The sequence below is a fragment of the Athene noctua genome, chromosome 2 (genome assembly GCF_965140245.1).
Source record: "Athene noctua chromosome 2, bAthNoc1.hap1.1, whole genome shotgun sequence".
Classification (NCBI taxonomy): domain Eukaryota; kingdom Metazoa; phylum Chordata; class Aves; order Strigiformes; family Strigidae; genus Athene; species Athene noctua.
Window position 1 is genome coordinate 113,531,835 of NC_134038.1, and position 22,215 is coordinate 113,554,049.

The following is a 22,215-nucleotide window of genomic DNA, read 5'->3' on the forward strand; positions in this document are numbered from 1 at the left end:
TGACACAAAGGAGACACGCAGACCTTTTCTCCTTTCTATCAAACATATTAGTTAATATGTTATTTTATCAAAAACACAAGTAAAAGCTCTGATTGATCATTCTTTGTAAACAAAAGAAATATGATGCTATTGAGATGACATACATGTCTGCCAAAAAAGCAATATTCAAATGATGCAAAATCAAAAAGCTTTACACAACGTTATGGATGCAGATAAAATTATATATAAAAAAGTTTTCTTCTGTACTTTCTAATCTTTTCCACAATCACAGAATCTGCTTTGCTCCTATAATCAATTTTTCTAATGCCAATACATTCTTCATAAATACCAATTTCCTGAAAACAACATTTTCCACAAATGTCTTATATGGCAAAGAGCAAGCCAATGTCCTATCAGATTATGTCTGGTAAGCAGAGCAGCCATACAACGAACCAAATAGAAAAAAAATCTATATTTTTTTTGTTCTGTACTGTGCAACATACAGGTGTTCAAAAAGGATTTCAAAGTATATTCTTTTTGCTGCTGTATAAATAAAACTTTCTGCTTTTTCTGAAACTCATTCTTAGTTTTCTGAAGTTCTATTTAGGTCTTTGAATAAGAAAAAACATCAGTGGTGCTTTAGCACTTAACAAAGGCAAGAATTTTTTGCAACCTCTTCAGTGCATTGTTGTCCATCGAGTCAAAAAGTTAAAGCAGCGTGACAGTGATACCAGGAGAAGGTAAATATGTCCATTCCCGGCTGACTTCCTCCAGTGTAGCATGTCATGGGGTTTATGCTTCAATTCCTGGCTTCAGCAGCCATCTAGGAGAAGAATTTGTTCCATACACAGATGTCTGGAGCAAGCTGATGCCTGGTAAAATTTATGTAAATGCACTGTTCTTTTCAAATAAAACTTTTTTTTTTTGTTTTGTTTTGGTTTTTTTTTTTTCCTGAAGGCCAAAAGAAGAGTTTGCCTTCCTTTATATCAATATTTAAATGTAAAGAAAAATCTTTCACTACCTCTCCTGGTTTCAGCCTTCTATATACCTCCATAATGATGTGATAATCACCTTGCAAATATGTGCAAGAACTGCATTATTCCTTTTAAGTTTATTTCAAAACTGAGCTTATAAAGGTTCACTTTCAAGTCCGTTAGCTTCATTGCAGTAATGAATGATACTTTGCCTTGAAAAATAGTCTGACTGAAATATTTAGCAACTCTTTCAAGACTCACAAGCTGCATGTGGCAAGTCACATTCATTTCAATTTTCAAGTTAACTGATTGTAAATCATTTTGGTTTTTAAAAGAAATTTGCTGTAAAAGTATAAAATTATTTCTAGCAGTTATATTAATCACCTTATGCTTAAGTGGTTAGAATTAATTTAACACAAATATTGTTTTCTCCCTGTCAAGAACTTCCTGAGTTGCAAGGAAAACAACCAAGAGGAAAAAAGTGATATTTTTTTCAAATAGTCTGTAAATCTGTTGCCTATTTCCACAGCCCATGAGCTCCTTTTCTAATACACAGTGTCCTGTCAAACTGTGCTGCAGTGTCCATAGGACATACAGCAAACACAAAAACATGACTCTGGCTCAGGAGAACCATATGCTATCCAAGCACATAACGCTGAGAAGGTATGAACGCTGTGAAATGCTTCTGTATCTTCCTTACATTTTTTTTCCCTCAACAGGCCCAGTGGCCACTCCCAGAGGCAGAATCCTAAGTAAGGTGGGCATTTGTTGTGACCCTGAGCAAATACCCTTGTCCTGATGTCTTTATGGAAGTATGTCCTCCAGGCTCCATCTCTGAGCTTTTTCGTCAAGTAATGCTCATTGCTATGGCAGGTGCACTTCCACAGAGTTAGTATCATGTTATCATCTACTCTGAATACTGGTTAGAAACTATTCTGTGAAACAAATGTAAATCCCTCTTGGAGTAAGCCAGTTGAGAAATACTACTGTTCTCTTATTATTCCTTATACTGATATTTCAAGTACTAGTTATGCATTCATGTTTGAATTATCATGTACCATGATTAGTCCTTCTGTTTCACTTTCTATGCTTCTAGTCTTAAAGGTCGACCATTAGCGTGAAACTTTCCTGAATCTTGCTAAGAAACTTAGTGATGCAGTCACTTTGCCTTCATGCTAATATTGCTGGGACAAGAAGAAAACAAAATATTTTATAATCTATTTAATTTGTTTAAGTTAAAAAAAGTATCTTGTACATTTTAGCTCAAACAGGGAAGTGCATAGATGATTTATCATTCTTGGTATATTCCAAGAAGTATCTTCTTCCAAGCTGGACAAGAGAATGCAGAAGACCATCCACACAGATAAGTATTTTCATTTCCTCCAGTCACTACTCATTACAGAATTACAGAATCATCTAGGTTGGAAAAGACCTTGAAGATCATCCAGTCCAACCATTAAGCTAACACTGACAGTTCCCAACTACACCATATCCCTCAGTGCTGTGTCAACCCGACTCTTAAACACCTCCAGGGATGGGGACTCCACCACCTCCCTGGGCAGCCCATTCCAATGCCTAACAACCCCTTCTGGAAAGAAATAATTCCTAATATCCAGTCTAAACCTTCCCTGGTGCAACTTGAGGCCATTTCCTCTTGTCCTATCGCTTGTTATTTCATTAAAGAGGCTCATCCCCAGCTCTCTGCAGCCTCCTTTCAGGTAGTTGTAGAGGGCAATGAGGTCTCCCCTCTGCCTCCTCTTCTCCAGACATTCACCCCTCTGTGCTGATAGATGAAGGAAATAAGACCTCTGAAAAATGAAGCCCTTTCTTGAGGTTACTGACACATTTCTGTGGTCTTAACAATGTCTTGTTTATCTATACTGTAGAAATGGTCATGATGTTTTGCACACGATTTGCAGAAGAACACCATTAACTGTGCAAGTGACCATCACAGCCAGAAAACATGACCTAAGGGCTGGATGTATTACATCTAATAGCACTAGCAAACATCAGAGTCTTCTCTGAGAAACCAGATGTCAGTAATCCATTAATCTGATAGTCCATATTCATTCTACTCCTTCCATATTTCTTTCCTAACTAAACACTTCAGAATTTGCCAAGGATACTGAGAGTTAAAAAAAAAAAAAAAAAAAAAAAAAAAAGATAACAAGGTTATTTTATTACATCAATCATTTGAACAAGAGCATTCTAACATTCTATTATCTTTTACAGATATATTTAAGATTCTCTTCACTAGGATACCCACAGGCCACAGAAACTGCTTGCAAAAGTTTTACATCAGTTCAAAGCATATACACATTCGTGTGTACACCTCTAAATGTCATTAGTAAGAAAAGATAAAAGCAAGAGTGCTTTCATTCTCCACCATGGTTTCAATCTGTGTTCCTTGTCATTCTCTTGCTATGAAAAAGTATGAGACAAGTACAAATTTCAATACCCAAGTTTCCTTAAAAGAAGCATACTGTAATTTACTGCAACAGATATATTCAGCGTGGTGGGCTGCTGATAACAGTGATCCTAGGAAGGGTTAGTTCATTGATCAGCGAAGCAATTAGTAGGGGGAGGTCACATTAATTCAGTTGAACTAACCTAAAATCTTATGGTAGTCAAGGAGATGGAGACAGGTAAGCATCTTTTCTGATGGCCTGGAGTACCCCATCAGCCTCTACATGTGCCCCTCCAGAAGGGCATGAGTCTCCTGCAGGTCTCTCACTCTGACATCCTCGTTGAGGAAGCTTTGCACAGGACTCATCACCGATATTCAGGCAATGTAAATGACTGCTGGCTGTCCGTGCAAACATGATCAATTTAGGTAATTTAGGTGTCTTGCTGTGATGAATTTCCCCCTCTCTTCACTATATTCAAACAGAGAGCAGATACTAGCTTTTCCACTCATACAATGTTGTCTTGATAAAACAGTACTTTCATAAATTTGCTTTCATAACCTAGCCTTTAGAAAATGATAAGAGCCACAAGTACTATTCACATGTAACTGTTAATCAGCTGGGAGTTACTACAATCAAGTTTTGCTGAGTTTGGTTCATTTGGATGGTCTGCTGGACAGGAAATAAATCCCTGGAAATGTTTTGAATCCTCCTAAATCAGCAGTTTCCAAACTAGAAGTCCAGCCTCTAAGTATACTCACCAACTTCCAAGTAATCAATTTTTTCTCATAATTAAACCAATGTTAATGCTAATACAATATTACTTGTTTTTTGTAATTGAGGTTTTGTAACTGGAAAATATTTAGGAACTATACATACACACAGAGCTGATGTAAGTGCAAAATTAACCATTCCAACAAGCTTATTGGAACAATTTAGATTACAAAAATTTCTTGATCCTGTGGCTGTCTACAGCAGAAGTTTATTTCATGTAATAGTACCTAAAAAGTTTGTTCACCTTATTGGCTTTCATTTTACCCATGTTTTGGTTTGCTAGTTCAAGTTATGCCATTCAGAAGCTAGAACATCCTTTCCAGCTTTGGAAAGAGCACAGAGATTAACTTCAGAAAGCTGAATAAAAATTAAAAGGAACAGAACTGATGCAGCTTGTAGTGAAATCAGATCAGTTCTACTTACCTGAACTCATGAGAAAGTTAAGAACTGTTTCTACCTAACTGGAAGTTGTGTGTTTTCTGCCTATGCACACTGAAATATGCTGTGGTGCAGAAGTATACATGGCAAATTATTTTTCTTTCCAGCTGATGTATGTATATGACACCAGCATTCATAGATGCTCAAATTTTATTGTACAGTGTGTCAGTCACAGACATGGACTATGTAGGGAGGAAGCATCTCTCCTGAAATTACTTCACCAACTCCTTATTGCAGATTCAGTGAGTCAGAAGGCTTTTTACTTTTATAAAGTCTGTACTACCTGGTCTGAGACACACTGTGTTTGAAAACTTCTGAAGACATCACCTCAGAGGGAGAACAAAATAATTGTAACCCTCAGTGCAACTAACCCTACTCCAGAGTTTTTACTCTACCTCTGTGTGAGAGCTTCTCCAGGATGATCCTTAGGCGCTGAAGAACAGGGGGTGAAATGTCATATTTATAGATGTCTGTGACTGGTACTCGCTGACATCTCCCAAATATTCCATCTGCAGGAGAGAGAAAAAGAAAAGGAAAAATACACATTTCGTTTTCTGAGAGGAAGAAATGTGTGATGAGATGCACGTTTCCAGTGTATCCTAATTATATACTGAAGGAACCTTTTAAAAGACACTTAAAAAAGCTATCAAAGGACTACTGAAGTCATGAGACAGTGTATTTTCTATAAAAATAAATAAATACTGGAAAGAATATTAGTTGGAGGAAGATTCTATTGTACAAGTTATGCATACAGTTTATTTTATAAAGTAATTTCAGACTTCTGCCTCACAAATCTTTTGATGTAAGACTTCTTTACTGACAATTCCATGGGAAAAAAATCCTAATGTTCGGCGCCTACTATGTTGCAGATGAAAAGTGCAGCATCCAGAAATATAAATATTAATTTACAGAAACTATGAGGATTTGCCGAAACATTTTTAATGCAGGAGCTGTGTGTTAGGCATTGGTAAATGAGAACTGAATCCATAATGGCTAGTAAAGGCTCATTTCAAGAAGTACCCTCTAATGAATGCAATAAAAGAAAGCTGCTCACAGAACAATGAGATATTAATGTGGCCTAATTTATTTAGCTCCATTCCATTTGTCTAAAATGACAGACTCTTCTCATCAATGTCTTTTCAAATCACACCTTCTAATTAATTTAGCTTCTTATTAGTCTTTATTTAGAGAATTGTTCATTTTGAGACAAGCTTCCTGTGTATGTGTGGGAGGAACAGGGAGTTCAAACATTCAAATTACCTTTCTCTCTTTCACACAAAAGACTAATTCAGGGCCTAGGTGCTTCACATACAATCTGACCATCTGCAATTCTAGGCCTCTGAGAAAGAAAGTGGTTTCATTTATTGTTCAAAACAGTTCTCTTCTATATAGTGATGCAAAGGACGCAATTTAAAAGCAACAAGTTTAATTAGCAAAATATTCTACTACAGTACTAGTTTTAACACAGTAATTACTTCTTCTCTGATATTACATCTATGCTCAAAAAGGATAGCTACATCAGATTAGCAGAAAATAACTGCAAGTATTAATTTGCCAACGTCCATTACTTTCTCTGCTACTTCACAGGGCAAAAAGACTACAAATGGGAACTACTGGCCCAGCTGTTCACTAAACACAAATAATGGCATAAAAGAAAATAAACCAATCCAGGATGCAAAAAAGGGCATCATTAGCCTTCACCGTTAAACACAAATACCTCATTAAAATTAGCCAACTTTTTCTTTCTTTGCCTTTCCAATCCTCCTGTCACTTACAACTGCCAAATTAAGTTAATCCAAATTAAAAACTTACCTCCGAGTCTAATTTTGTTATTGAAAACTAGGTTTAATTTAGAAAACCCTTACAGAGATCTGGTTTGGTTTTCTGACATATAATGTATAAAGCAGCCTAACAGCAGATTAAAATATTCATCTCCATTTAAAGAACTGTTGCAGTTGGAAATAAGCAAAGTATATAAATATCAGTCACTTGTAAATGGATGGATAACAGGAATAAATAAGGTCCTGATTCAGAAAGGAACAGAAGAATATTTCAGTGTTTAAGAACAAGATGGTTCAAAATGAAACATAATTTGAAATAGCCAGCTCTGCTTTGGAATACCCCCATTACCAGCTACAATTAGGACAAAATCTATGTTTACATAAGCAACCATTATTCCCTGATTTTTTTAAAGATAACATACTTTAAAAATAATTATAATCTTATTTCAGAGTCCAAAAAAGCATATACCTTTAGAAAGAATTAGGTTTATATATTATCATTTAACAATACCTCCATGGATGCAAAAGTTAATTCACACACAGTCGCTGAAAGAGACCTAACCTTTTTTCCTAAACCCAGAGTTTTCAGAAATCTTTAGCCTACTGCCTTTGAATAGAACAAAACCTATTTAAATTCTAAAATTAACAATTAGCACATAAGCCTGAGCTGCATTATGCAATCTACCCAAAAACACAGACTGCTTAGGGAGAAACTGCTAGTTACTTTGGCTTTTGTACTTGAAATATGGGCATAATAAGCTTTGAAGAGGTTGCAATCACAAATAGTGCTCTGCTCTGTTAAATGCAGTACTAGGAGAGTGGAGAAGGAGTAGTATGCCCCAAGGAGTGGTTGGCAAATACCATCTCTAAAATACAGAGGGTCTTTATAGTGGGGATTACAGTTGGACTGTAGTTGTGCAAATAGTAGATTTCATAGTTCAGCTCAGTAGCTTTTTTTAAAAAAAGTAGGAATTTTCCTAGGTTGCTCTATTTGTTCGAGGGTTTTTTTTGGTTAGGGTTGGCTTGTTTGGGGTTCTTTTTAATTTTTATTTAATTACAACATTTCTGTGGCAAGATTTAAAACCTAAAAAATATAATAAAGTTCGAGCATTCAGTTATCAGGGTACTTTTTAATTAAACCTTCTTAAAATAACATAGATTGTGGGGAAAAAAAGGCAAGAGCCACTAAAAAAAAAAAAAAAAAAAAAAAAAAAAAGGTAAAAGTTACTTCTCTTTTCCTTTCCAAGAAATCTCTGGCAGATGTGGCCAAAATTCACAAATGGCTTTGGTCCAGCACAAACCTCATTTTCACTTAAATTACAGATAATGTTTAAAAACTGTCCAGCTTGGTCTGCCATGAACTATCTGAAAAGACTATGATCTTTACAGTAAGTAAATACATGGTGTGTCTTTCCAGACCAGCTGCACCCACCTCCAGCACAGGGAAATGTGGGGTGGTTGTAGTGCGTTGGTGGCTGAGCACCCAAACGTCCTCTAACAGCCTCCAACAAGCGGATTGCTCAAAGTTGTCATGAAGCAAAAAGGAAAATGGAAAAGCTCCCAGATTTTACAGTAAATGTCATACAGCAGAGGATGTTCAAAGCATGAGTGATGCTTTAATAACTGCCATACACTGTATGCCTATAGCCCTTAAGAGTGTGTTCATACTGAACTTTGATTAAAATTGTATTCTGAGAAGGAACGTAACATGCAGAAGACATCTGCTCTTTACACATGCCCAGAGTGAGGGAAGGCTGAGACAACCGATCAATATACACATATGGTTGCTATTAAAGTGCTATCATTTGCTAACCGTTAGCAAAAAGTAGTATCTGAAATTTCCATACTAATATCTTATAAGTTATACTTAGACCTGGGAACATCTGCGTTAACAGCATGCTAATGTTGACTTTTTGATGGCTTCTACATTTGTTTCCAAAGAAGAGACTAAAACAGAAGAATAATATACTCAAGGAGACAGTGAGATGCTGCTTTATGTATTTGGCTGTTTTGCTATTAGGTTTAATATTTGAGGAAAAATTCAGGCCTAAATTTTTACAAGCTGTTATTTAAATTCTGAAATTTTGACACATATATATTATGAAGTTAGATGCTAAGATTTAAAGACACAAATTTAATGTAATGCAGGTGCCAAATAAGATCTCAAATAGTGGCAGAAGAACATCTTTTATTACAGACAACACCCTGGAGCATGGTACGTGTATTTAGACTGAATATTTATCAATGTCTAGCAAAAAAATTACAACTGATAGATTAAACTGTGAACAAGTCAAAACACAAGTTTTGGAAGGGTCATTTTTGAGAGAGGTTTCGAAGCAAATGGAAAACTCCCATCTTAAATCATTATTATTGCCCATTCGCCATGAATTGGTGGATATTTATGACCTCTATTACTTACTAAGGAAGGAAGCACCATATTACATGCATGACATCGAGTTATTGAATTATGTAAAAGGGGAGAACAAAAAACTATCGTTTTGAAACGGTTTTGAAGAGCTGATTGCACCAGCATGTTCACTTGGTAAGGCAGACGCATCATGTGCTTAAGAGGTACTAAACATTCTTCGGAAATTTGCACTGAGTGACCACCTTCACCTTGAAGGCAAGACTATTTATGCGCAGCAGATTCATTCAATTCTTTTTAAGTAGTATTTTCTAGAAAAACAAAACAAAACAAAACACAGCACATAATAAGCTGTCCTTGGCTAGAGAAATATATCCCATGCTGGAACCGCTAAGTATGGCTAATCTGACAATTGAAACTAAAACATGTACAAGACTTAGTACAGCTTTGAATAATACCAGCAAAAATAGAATGAGTTCTTGTTGAGTGTATTCTGCTACTGAGCAAAGCTATGAGGACTGGTAGAGACGCTGGAGTTCATCTGCAAGCTGATGAAAGCTTGATAACTGTAAATGAAAAGATCACGTTCTGCAGTAATTAATTATTTAGGTCTACATGCAGTGAAATTTTCACACGGCGCTGACAAGTGACCTTTGCAAAGTAGCCTTCAAGCAGATGCTCTGAAGCACCCAGTTCTTATGCTCTTCAAACTTCCTGCAGCAGTTGGAAAGCAAGTGGCTCTCAAGACAGTGACAGTATTTGCAATGTATTTGTTGACCAATGCATCAGCTTCCTTGCCCTAATTACCTGACAATTATTAAAAAATTATAATGTAGAGCTTTGTATAAAATGTTAAGTTTTGCCTCATATTTCATGGACTGTGCTTCGTTCCTGTGTTGTAAACAAGAAAGTTCATAACTAGATGGTGCATCAAATGGCATCTGCTGCCACCTTTGACTGTATCGTGTGCTACTGCAGTTAATCAGAGAACTTCCTCTAATGTTCCTGCAGAGTTTTCAGTGGGCATCATTCTTCAGCAACTTAACCTTCTGTAAGAAAAAGATTCTTTCTTCTCACTGAATACAGACGTTACTTCACACTCCTTCCCCCAGCTATTGGTTTAAGGTGCTGTAAGGTCCAAGAGTAGTCCAGGACTAATGAAAAGGCCAGTGCTTGATGTCTTATAACCCAAGGTTAGAGCCTGAGTTGCCTGCTGGAAAGATTAAGTAGCTTTCCAGTGGGAAGCATAATATTTGCATCTCAAAAGTTTCATGATACTAGACCCTCAAGGTCACAGATGTTAAATGTTTTGGAAAGTATGAAGGAGGTTGTTAAACTATTGTACTCTTCTCTTCTTGCTATTTCTCTCCAGTAAGGTGTTTGTTTTCAAGATCCTTTTCCAAAAACAAAAGCAAAACATTATTAAATGTTGCACTTCCTTGAAGAGGGCATTAAGTTGCATACCAGGAGACTTATCTCAGAAGACACAGTCCACAAACCCACATTCAACATTTACAAGCAAGCTCTTCCACAAACAGCATATTTTTAATATTCCATTTATGGAAAAAAGATTTGTTCATAATTTATACCTCTACTTTTAAATTCTCTTTACAAGTGAGGTGGAGCTCCTACAGATAGAGCAACAGTGGCTTCTACAGTGTCATTTCTCATGCAATGTTTTGAAAATATTACTCCAGCGCTTTCAAAAACAGCACACGCTTACAAGTCTCACTGCAGCAGTTCGTCAGAAAAACTGCTGCTCACAACCATGCTTAACTGTGCTGCAAACCCGCAGCGTTCCACGGAGAACGCGGCCTGCCGAGGGGGCAACCTGCCCCCGGTAAACTTCGCACCTCCCTTCCCCGTGTTATCCCGCTCGCGGGCGGGCAGCCTCGCCTCCGCTCCGGGCAGCCTCCCTCCGCTCCGGGCAGCCTCCGCTCCGGGCAGCCTCCGCTCCGGGCAGCCTCCGCTCCGGGCAGCCTCCGCTCCGGGCAGCCTCCGCTCCGGGCAGCCTCCGCTCCGGGCAGCCTCCGCTCCGGGCAGCCTCCGCGGGCCGCGCTCACTTCCGCTCCGGAGCAGTAACGGCGCCATCTCGTGGCCTGCGCGGAGCCTCACCCGCCGCCTCGGCTCGTCCCTCCGGGCCGGGCGTCTGCACCCGGAACACACCGCTGGGCCGTGACAGGCACCCGCCGCCCCCCACAGCTTGCCCTGGCCTCACGGCTGGGAGGCATCGGGAACTTTTTAAGGCAGTTACGTAAAAATAAGAAATTTAAAAAAAAAAAAAGCTAGGATACGTGTTTCTAGAAGTAACAGATTATCAAGACAGGTAAGCAAAGTGCATCTGGATTGTTTTAAAAGAGTATGTGGTGGTAATTCTGCTTTTGCTAGCATGTAAGGCAGAAAACATGCAACAAAAGTAAATCCTCAACTGTAAATAAAAGACAAAGCTTTTTTTTTTTTTGTAGATTTATGTTGCAGATTTCATACAAACACCATAAGAGGCAAAAACCAGCAATGTAAGATGTTCTAAACCTGAAAAAAAAATAAAATAAATTAGCCAATATGAAAATACAATGCAGTGGGTACTCTTCCTAACAGTCCAGTAAATACATTCTTCCTCAGCTACTAAAACTGCTGCCTGGAAGGCAAAGGTAACTGCTGAAAGCCAGATCACCTAACAGTCCTATAAAAGGACTCTAACAAGATTTAATGCCTTTCCTCACCTCTTTGGACACAGATATTTAAGGAAATAATTGGATGGCTGGTCTGCTTTCAACCAAAAAAACCCGAGAATATTTCTGCTGATTGAAAGAACTGGACGGCATGTTAGTGATTATGAAAGTGCTCATATTAAAAGGTAAAAGTTCACATTAACAGCAGCATTAGCTAGCTGTTGTGCAAACATTGTGATAGGGCTGGGATTTGCAAAGCTCCAAATCATCCTGAGGCACGTCTGAGAGCAAATCGCTGCTCTGGGGTTTACAGTCCCCTTGTCTCAAGGAGTAATGCTGAGAACAAGTTCTGGAAGACTATGTTCTTCCTTCATCAAAAAAAAAGATATAACCTTCAACAGAGGGGAAATATCATTTCAGGAACTATTTCTGCGCTAACCTGCTAATTTAAGTGGTGGATTGTACGGTCCCAAAATATTATGCACACTTTCACTTGAGAGGGTTTTTTTAAGTTACAACAGAAATATGTAAATTGTAGAGAAAGTAACTAAAAAATCCAGGTCTCTCTTGAGTACAGCAAAGGGAGGGAAGGAAAGGACCGTGAAAAAGCTAGCTACAGTTTAACAAAGGAAGAGGAGAGCCGGCTCACCATGAAAAGAAGTGCTGCCTCCTTCCAAAAAGCCCCTAAGTTATTCAGATAACAGAATGAGAGGTCCAGATTTCAATGCCTACTTTCTGCAATGCAGAGCACAGAAATGAACCTCAGTCTTAACAGGTCAGATGTAGGCCTCCCAACCAAGAAATAATGGCTATGCCTTGGGAGCAAAGGGCAGAAAGGAGTTTAAGGAAAGTAAAAAGTAGAGATAAAAAAAATCAAGTCTTAAATTTTCGCTGCTAGAGCTGATGTTCAAGTTGAATAATGCTTGAATTACTTGATACTTCTTAGAGAACCAGAGTTGAATTTTCCACAACCTTGGTAACTATGTGGAACGAATCCTATGTTTTTGGAAACATGATGAGGACAAGAAAGGATGACAAAGCAGTGACTGAATAAACATCTTTCACATCCAGGTGACCACTACAGTCTGTAAGCCACAGAAACCATCTACCTCTAATTTTGATCAGAGATCAATCGAGATGAGAAAACCTTTGAGAAAAAAAATGAGAAGCTCTAATTGTAATACATTAAGAAGACTTTTATAAGCAAAACTACATATTCAATATTAGCTATGATGTCTCTCAGAAAAAAAAAGCTTGCAATCAAAATCATCTGAACATCCTTTTTTGTCAATACTGGTACTAAAGAGAAAAGGGAGGAAAGACTAAAAAGATAAAAATCCTCCTCCAAGAGGAAAAATACTTTAAATTCAAGTGTAAGTAAATTATTAGTAGTTTATAATAAGACTATCTCTTTAGCATATTTAGTCATTGGACTGCAAGATTAACATGTAAGTTTATTCTTTACATTGCTATCTTATTAGTGGGAAATCTGGGCCATGTACCACCCCCCATCTAGAAAAAGCTTTTTTTTTTCTTTTTCCAGAAGACAGACAGAATACTGCACCAAATTCTGACCACATCATTACCGGAAACATATGAATAAACTAGAGAAGTTCAATGAAAAAGACAAGAACGGAGGTAGCCACTAGATCCTTAAGCATTGAACTATCTCATTCTTTATGTGAAAAGACTAAAAGTTTATGCAACCTGGTTATCAATTATTTATGACATTATTGGGAGAAATGAGTGAAAAGCAAAAAATGAACACTCTGCATCAGAACAAGGTTCAAACAGGGAGAAACTATTCTGAACCTGTTCAGCTCTGTCCCGGAAGAGTAATGGAGCTCCTATTGCTTGCACTGTTTAAAATTAAGCCAGGGCAATGAGGAATGATGAAACATGAACAATTCTTTTTTTTTTTTTTTTTTACTCAGTATGCATTCATGAACAGAGGTTACTGGAGGGACTAAGAATTTATTTATGGAAGCAATGAGATGCAAATATACTAATGCTTATTTATGCACACTAATTTTCCAAGTATCACTGAGATGTACTTCAGTCACTTCAAGGATCCCCATTACATTTTCAGTTGGTGCCAAGAACCACTTTGGTGCTGGCAATGTCTTCACTGTGTGATCAGACTGTAGCTGCTCTTGCATCTGTATTCCCAAGGCAAAAATAATTCTGCAAGGAAACATGTTCAACAAAGTAGATTTCTGCATTAATTTTCATTTTGTATTAAAAACAAAGTAGTGGAAGTTTTAACTTGTGCTAAGTGCAAACGCTTATATTGTAAGAGCTAGTTATAATGGGTTTGCAGGAGACAGTGTTCTTCTGAAAACATGACTAATGACCATTCCATTCATATTCATCAGATGCAGTAGTGAGAGCAAACTTGGTTTATTTCTGACCTTTGCCAAACTTGAAGCTTTCTAGATCTTTGTAGGACAATATTTATTGAGACAGCAGATTACTTTTGTAATCTGAGCTACTGAATTTATTCCTAAATGGAATTGACTTCAGACATGCATGAAATTATAGTAATAAAGATCTCGATCTTGTTCCCTTGCTGCAAAGTATTACAAAAATTATGGAAAATTATGTTATGCTGACCTGAACACATCAGCAGAAAATTTAAATGCATTCCTTCATGAAGGGGAGGGGAAGCTCTTACTAACTAGGATAACTTCATAGAGCGCTGCACCCTGTGGACTGATTAAAACTGGAATTCTCAGAAATTTCTGCAGCTTGCCTGAGTATGAAATACCAGCACACCTATAGAAGCCACGGCACATCAAGCTGCCTCTGGCAGCTTATGCATGGGGCACTGGAACAGCCAAGAACCTCACCTCAAACTCTGACAGAGGGATGCTAACAGTTTCTGCTAAACAGTCTGGAGAGTGTGAAAAATCTGACAGTTTTCAAGCAAACCATGCTTTAAAATAGCTAAATACAACATTACATACCTAAGACCATCAATCAGAATCTGCATTTGGAAAAGTTATTTCTATCACAATGAATTAGAGGTCCAGACGCAGCTGTCCCCTGCCGTGTGACAGAGCTTTGCTAATGGCAATTGGTGAAGGGCATGAGACATTACAATTCTTCTTGCTTGGTTCAGACCCCAGCGTTCAGTCTGAGACAATACCAGGGCAAAAGCACTAATAAGGTTTGTGGATATATGAACATGACAGCAATAACGTAGAATAAGGAGGTGATGTCATTCAGTATGCAGCATTGATGAGGTCAGTGTGGGAATACAGAGTTCTAGTGTCCAAATTTTAAATTGAGTGATAAATTTTGGAAAGGACATTGAGAGAAGCAAAAGGGAATATCTACAGGCTGGAAAAAGCCCTACAGTGAAATGCCTTTTCCAGCACAGAAGTCGCCAGAATACAGGATGATCTTTTGTCTCTATAAGTAAGCCTGCAGACAGATGAAATGATACAGGAACAGAGATCTGGAACCAGACTGGGAGATGTTTCAGAAGTACTTAATTGTCCTCAGTTTTGTGTGTTAATTCATAACAACTTTTAAAATTTGCAGCATCTGAAATTATGGTCAGAATGAATCTGAAAAGCAGGATGTTTCTGCTTTTGCAATGGGCGCAGATGCTTCTCAATGATTCTACTGAATTATTAAAAATAACAACACACATTTAAATAATATTGCTGAACTTATGATACTTATCAGATGACTAACTATTCACACAGATCTCCGCTCAAAGGCTACTTTTCTTAAGCATGTCATCTCAGAGTTTCACTCTCCTGTCAGAGCTTTGCTATTCCCCCATTATTCAACCAGCTCAGCCTATGGGCCTGTTCTGGCCAACAGAAAGGTTTGCAAAGACCTCTCCAAAGGCAAAAATATAAACAGAATTGTACAGTCACTAATGAAAGCAAAAGGATAAAACAGCATTTTAAAAATATGAGAGGAAAAAGAAATTACAAACCTGAAAAGGCCACCACCTTCTATCCCTTGCCACATCTTAGCTGAATCTGCCAGTCAACAAAATCCTTCTCTGATGAAATGTAATTTGGATAAACCAAATCCAGAAAGATTTCCAAGCCATGTTAAGATATAAACAGTTTTTGATGCATCTACAATAGCATTTGCTCTCAAAGATATCAACCAAAATAGTAAATTTTTACCTTTTAATCCAACTTCTGCATATATAGTAACTGCAGTAATTTTATAGTGTATTTCATTTATTTTTCAGTGTCACTAGGAACAGGAGCCAGAGACAATTGTTAAGAATATTTGCTGCTACTTTCAGTGTTTGTGAATGACAAATGTACTAGAACATCCCATTTCTCTCTCATCTGGAGCATCATCCTTTCAAATAAAAATGTTCACCCTGAAGTTAAAAAAGGACAATCCAGAAAACAACCTGAAAATTTTAATAAATTCAAGATTTTAAAGGCTGCACCCTAAGTCTTTTTCACAAACTTCATTTGCCGCAAAGTTCATATTCTGCCTAAACCACTGACTGCTGTCATATTTGGTGCAACTTGTTATGGGTGGAAAGATAAGCAGCAGGGCAGCAAAAAGAGGAGGTTTATCTATGGCAGCTAATCTTCTCAATCAACAGCACTCAGCTCTGCTTAACAGCCGTTGCCAAGTAACGGGGACCAGCTTTTCTTATCGGCTTCATAATGTTTCATTGACTATTCAGACTAGAATAGAAAGCTGTGACACTCAGGGTTATAAGCAGCACAAAATGAAAATGGCATATTATGTGGTATGAAGAAGAGAAATCTTTTAGCCCTCACCTTATCTGGACAGTGACTGTTACTCAAAAAAAAAAAAAAAAAAAAAAATCTATCATTTTCTGCTCTGCTTATTTTAATATCGCAAAACAAACAGAAAAATATATCTACATAAACAAGATTTTTCTTTAAACATTGTTGGCAGGTCCTCAGCAATTCACTGACATTACTGATACCTCTTATACAGAGAGGCAAGGGTTGCACAGATCCCTATTACATTACTGAAAAGCAAGCGTTTGCTGCTTATTCTAAAGGTGTTGCAATAGCTTCAATGCATTGAGGGATGTCTTCTCACAGTAGGTGCATATTTCTCAAACCTTGATAACCATGACCAGAATAAGACAATCTATGGAAAACTGACAACATTACATTTCTTTACCGGTATTACTACTTCTGTCTTCCACCTTCATCTCAGCAGATTCTGATTTTCTGTTTGAATGTTGATACTGTTCATGTACTGGAACAGGAGCAGCAGAGCCTTATTGAACATCTTCCAATTATTATTTTTAGGTATAATCAGCTTTTCTTATTGGTTACTAAAATTTACATCTGGACCCATCCAGAATTACGATGAATTGTAACTGTCATTGTATTTGCACGTTATAATCAGCATATACAGAATGACGTCATGACCCACCGCAGGAAAAGTGATAAGAGAATATACTTAGAAACATTCACCGTATCAGAGAACATAATGATGTACTGTCCAAATTAGAAAATAAATTTGTTTACCTTCATTCCACCCCAAAGAATGACTAACCATCCACAAGTCGCTATATCCAGAGAGCTATGACCCCTAAAAGTTTTCTGTTTGATATATTTACACACGCCCAGAAAATGGAAGGAATATCCTGCAACAAATTTTACACTCATGAAATTCTCTGTCTTTCACGCAAAGTTCAGGTTTGGATTTAAGGCAAATATTTATCAGCATTTGAGGTTGCAAGTACTTCTGAAGGATGTCATGTTACCCAGTCTCTCTCCACACAAACTCCAATGCATTCAGTTACTGTAAAGCACGCTCCTAAATTTACATTTATTTTAAGTCTCCCAGGTGCTACTGGGATTATTTGCTTAAGAAACTCTTTCCACTGCAGCCTCAGTGTTCGATGGCTGTCTTGCTTTTCCAAAATTTTAGAAAAACCTGAAAAAATTAAAAGCAGTTGCAAAATTCTGCAATTATCATATCATACCCTTCAGGATATTTTAAAGCTTTGCTGTAATATGGAGCCCCTAGGATGAACATCATCTACTGAAGCAGAAACCCACCTTTCTTTGGCACTGAAGTTTCCTATGCAGATGTGATTCCAAAATACTGATTGTGCTTAGGTTGAGATGTGTTACATGATTGTGATCCAGTGTGGTATGGCTATGGGCTCTCTTACATTTAGAAGAGGACTGATGAATTTGTTTCACTAAAGTGTAATTGTTGGTATTCTTTCAGTGAAAAATAACTTCTGAGATATATTCCCAAAGCTGACCATGCTCTCACTAGTAAACCTGCAGTTTTATCTAGACAATGTATTTAGATGACCTAGAGCAGGGTGATCAACTTCTCCGTTTACTCATCTCCTTCCATTTTTCACCATTAATGAGAATAGAGACATTTAAATAAGAGAAAGTATTATTTCTAACAACAAATAAAGGCAATGCTTCTTTTCACACTAAATGACCTGAGTTTTAGGAAAAATTGTTTTTAAATCTGATTCAGCCCACCAAACCTTGTGTATGAGATTGGACAGGTAAATTAGAAGTGTAGTTGCTAGAGGTTTCCTCCAGAGCTGACAGAGAGGGGGGGCACATGCTGAAGGTGATTGGGCTAAACTAAAATCTACATCACTAAACTGAACATGAATTGAACATTGATATGAATAAAGTCACAAGACTTTGATGATTAGCCATAACAAAAGAACAAACTCTAAAAAATCTCTGGATTCAACCTTAGCTGAGGTGTTACTATCAATTTTCACCCAGTTTAGCTTTGCAGATAATGAACACTAAGAGGAGGTGTTACACCTGTTTCAACTTGCTTGAGTACAGTGATGAAGTAAGAGAAGGTTCAAACAGAGAAGTGTTGAAGTTTTTTCTATTGCTCAAATAAGTAAATTCATAAATTTATTACTAATTTGAATCTAATGGTTTATCATTAATTTAATCTATTTGAAATTATTACTATTTGAATAATTTATTGGAGCATTATTTTAACCAGTGTGACAACACACACAAAAAAAAAAAAAAAAAAGAGTCATTCCAAATATTCCTCCTTCACTACACTTCCATGAAATGATATAAACTGTAGAAAAAAACTGGGAACATCAGTAATTTTTTTTCTTTAGACTTTTTCTTTTTGCTCAGAGCCAGAGAGAGAGTGTTAAGATCTTAGTTATGGAGAGATGACAAGGTTCATTAGGAGCAAATGATGGCATAGACTGAAAGAAGCAGAATGTATTTCATCTTTTCACCTCAGAAGCAAATGCAGCCTGATATAAATGAGAGGCCTCTTCAGCCATGACCACACAGTGAAACACAGAAGCACTGCGGGTGATTGCAATGCTAAAGTTTCGAGTCCCATCAAGAAGAGTGCACCAACTCTTGGTGCCAAGCACTATTATGTTAGGATGTACATCACCTGAAGTTGCTTCTTAAAATATTAGTACAAGAAAAACAATTAATTCTCTGGCAGTTCATAAAGAGTATCATATCTCAAAAATCCATTTAAATCTTTCTTTGAATAATGTATAATTGTTCCTTTACTCCTGTGCCATATCAGTAGTGACATTACTTTTGAACATTCACATCAGGATCCCTAAGGGCCAGATTTTTAAAGCTGAGCACATACACTTAAGGAGCGAAGGAATAAAATATTAGACACAGGTATGGAGATCCACAATTTTGTGTGTATATAAAATTAGTCATACAGGCCGTTTCACAGGCAAGCAAATACTAACTGCAAGTGCAGACACAGGAAATATTTCCATATTATGATGTATAACCTCTGGAAGATACCTAGGCCAAAATCAGGGCAGAGGTTACTGCTACTGTTTTGACTTCTGTCCCATGGGGATTCTGTTCCAAAATTGTAACTTTAAAATCCCTGTCACATTGTTTCAGTCCCTTCATATTTTTGGTATCTGGAGTGGAAAAAAAGGGGAGGGAATTGGCTAAATACAAGCTAACAATTCTAAGAAGACCCTGGAATAAAAATTTTGCAAAGCAATATAAAAAAACCCTTACTTTTTATTGAACGTAAAATCTTATACTCAAAAACAACATGCTTGTCAGTAATTACAGAGAAATACAGTTTTCATACAGATCCATCATTAGGCATCAGTCTAGTAGAACCATTAGAAGTGCCCTCTTTTTAACTGCAGGCAAAACCTTACGATAAGCTGCTTCCATACATTTAAGGAATTGATTTTAACAGCACTCTGGGTTTGGGTTTCTTTTTTTTTTTTTTTTTTTTTTTTTTTTTTAAGAAGGCTTCAGAATAATTTCTACAAAACCAACATGGATCATCTTTAATTACTGCACTGCAACCATGGCTATTTAAAAACCCAGTCTCAGCAAAGTAGATGACAAACATTAATGAGCAGTAATGCACACATGGTATTGTAAATGAAAGGATAATGAAAGCAATTTATTTGAAAATTAAAATATGATTAAGAATGGCAGTCTGTACTAGGACCCAGATGCCAACAGAAAGCAACCAATGTGCAAGCAGACTGTCATTAATTTGGGAACCGTATGAAATTGCTTTCCTTTCTTTGACAGTTTTTAATATGAAGTATCTTAACTAATAGATAGCATGTATATACTGGAACCCACAAGATCTATGGAGATTTTTAGAAGAAATGAAGAACACTACAGAGAAAGTCTCCAAGAGGAGAATCTCCAAGAGAGAGTACATTTAGCAGATATTTCAAATTTTAGGTAGGATGAATTACACTCTGCAGAAGTGCCTCTCTACGTTGACTCTGGAGAGACTGTCCATTCTTAACTCACACTCAGCAGAGTGCCTAAACTGAGGTTAGGTGAACCTAGAGTGTATCCCCAACAGCAGGTGCTCAAACCAGCACCTAATTAGGAACAGGACACTTGGGGAAATCCCAAATGGCAGGTGCACTGGAGCTAGTTAAATGCATGGAGAGGAGGTCTAGAAGCAATTTAACTACAACAGTGTCCTCCTCCATATATGTTAATAAGCCTTTCTGAGACTATGGAAATATGTTTAGGATCTAAACTGGTTCTGTTTGTACAGCGTGGGATGCTAGTTCAAGTCTCCATCATTTCAAGGATCTCTGAACTTTGCTCCAAATCAGAGTATACCATACCTTGAAAACCTGTGTTAATATTAGGTACTAAAATAAAAATGCTCTTTTTTTAAAAAAAAATGTCTTCTTATCTCAAGTTGCCATTGACACAACAGCAAGCCATATTCAGCTGATTCTATTGTTATATATACTCCTATTTAAGCATTCAAGTTTGAAAATTTCAACCTAAATAACTTCATCACAGGCAATATGTCAGAGGTGTTTGAGCTCCATGACAAATTACTAGACTCTTTGTCTCCAAGAGCTACAAATATGTCAGGCTGTAGAAAAAAGTCATTGAGAAAGGTTTCTCTTTAAAAAAACCAAACCAAAACAAACAGGAAAAAAAAAAACAAACCAACAAACAAACAAACAAACAAAAAAAACAAAACAAGAGGGATCTATGCTGAACAAAGCCATAGACCACTGTCTTGATGGAACTAAGCCCACTTGTTTTGTTCCAGCTGCAGCAGGTCAGGGTCAGGTATCAAACATTTTTCAGTCTGATTTCAGAAATTAAACACAGTTCTTTCGATAGCTGTTCTCAGAGAGATAATGTTCCTTTTATATATACCTTCTGTTATAAAAATCCACTTCACTAAACGTATTAACTTGGACCTAACACAGCATAACCAGCTGGTCAAAAGAGCTGTATTCAGTATTGGTGCATCCTCACTTGGAATACTGTGTGCAGTTCTGGGCCCCACAATTTCAGAAGGATGTGAAGCCCCTTGAATACGTCCAGAGGAGAACAACAAAGCTGGTGAAGGGACTGGAATGTGGTCCTGTGAAGCACAGCTGAGGACTTTGGGCTTGTCTAGTTTGGAGAAAAGGAGGCTGAGAGGAGTCTTCATTGCTCTCTACAGCTTCCCGAGGAGGGAATGTGGAGAGGGTGGGTTCTGATCTCTTCTCCCCAGTATCCACTGATAGGATGCATGGGAATGGTGCATTTCTGTATTGAGAGGGTGGTCAGGCACTGGAACAGGCTTCCTTGAAAGGTGGTCGATGCCCCAAGCCTGTCAGTGTTTAAGAGGCATTTGGACAATGCCCTTAATAATATGCTTTAACTTTTGGTCAGCCCTGAAGTGGTCAGGAAGTTGGACTAGTTGATCCTTGTAGGTCCCTTCCAACTGAAATACGCTATTCTAAGGCTCAGCTTCAAAACAACCCAGAATACTATGCTACTATGAACAGGATTTTATTGTATATTTACCAAAATGTTTTTACAGTGTTTACAAGTTATGTACACTAAGGAAAATCAAGGTGATCAATAGCTTCTTTCACCATACTTTCTTGAATAAATTTATACTTTATGTATATAAATCACTTATCCTCCTATCAAAAGACAGCCCAGAAAAAAATTTCATCAGTATGGCTCCCAAAACCCAGTATTTTCTGCTCTATCTAGGATCTGAGGAAAACTTTTTACTCAATACTTGACTTCACTGTAAACACAAATCCTTCTAGCAAGGATGTACACTGTTGAATACTGCAGACATCTTCCATACATTTTTGTTTTGGATATTTAATATAATAATTTCTGTATATATTACAACTGTAGAAGTAAGTATCTAATTATCTAAAACAAAATTGACAAGTTTTTAGGGGTAACAGCCATACTCCAGCTGAGCTGAACTGGTACCTTATCACTATTAACAACAAAGACAAAGGAAACGTTTTTTATCTGTCAAACTCCACACTTTAACAAAAGGCTATTCCCTGGCCAGAATACATTTTTTCCCCACCCC

The 22,215-nt window shown here is 37.3% G+C and overlaps 1 protein-coding gene across 2 annotated transcripts in view; it reads right to left on the bottom strand.

Moving 5' to 3' along the window:
* The window catches only part of PTPRN2 (protein tyrosine phosphatase receptor type N2), a 685,048-nt gene that overhangs the window by 506,493 nt on the left and 156,340 nt on the right, over positions 1 to 22,215 (bottom strand). The window contains exon 3 of one of the 2 annotated variants that reach the window (XM_074899931.1): positions 4,966 to 5,079. In XM_074899931.1, coding sequence (XP_074756032.1) covers positions 4,966 to 5,079 — 114 coding nt within the window. Of the gene's footprint in view, positions 1 to 4,965; positions 5,080 to 22,215 lie in introns of those variants that run through there. The other variant, XM_074899932.1, reaches the window with a different exon arrangement.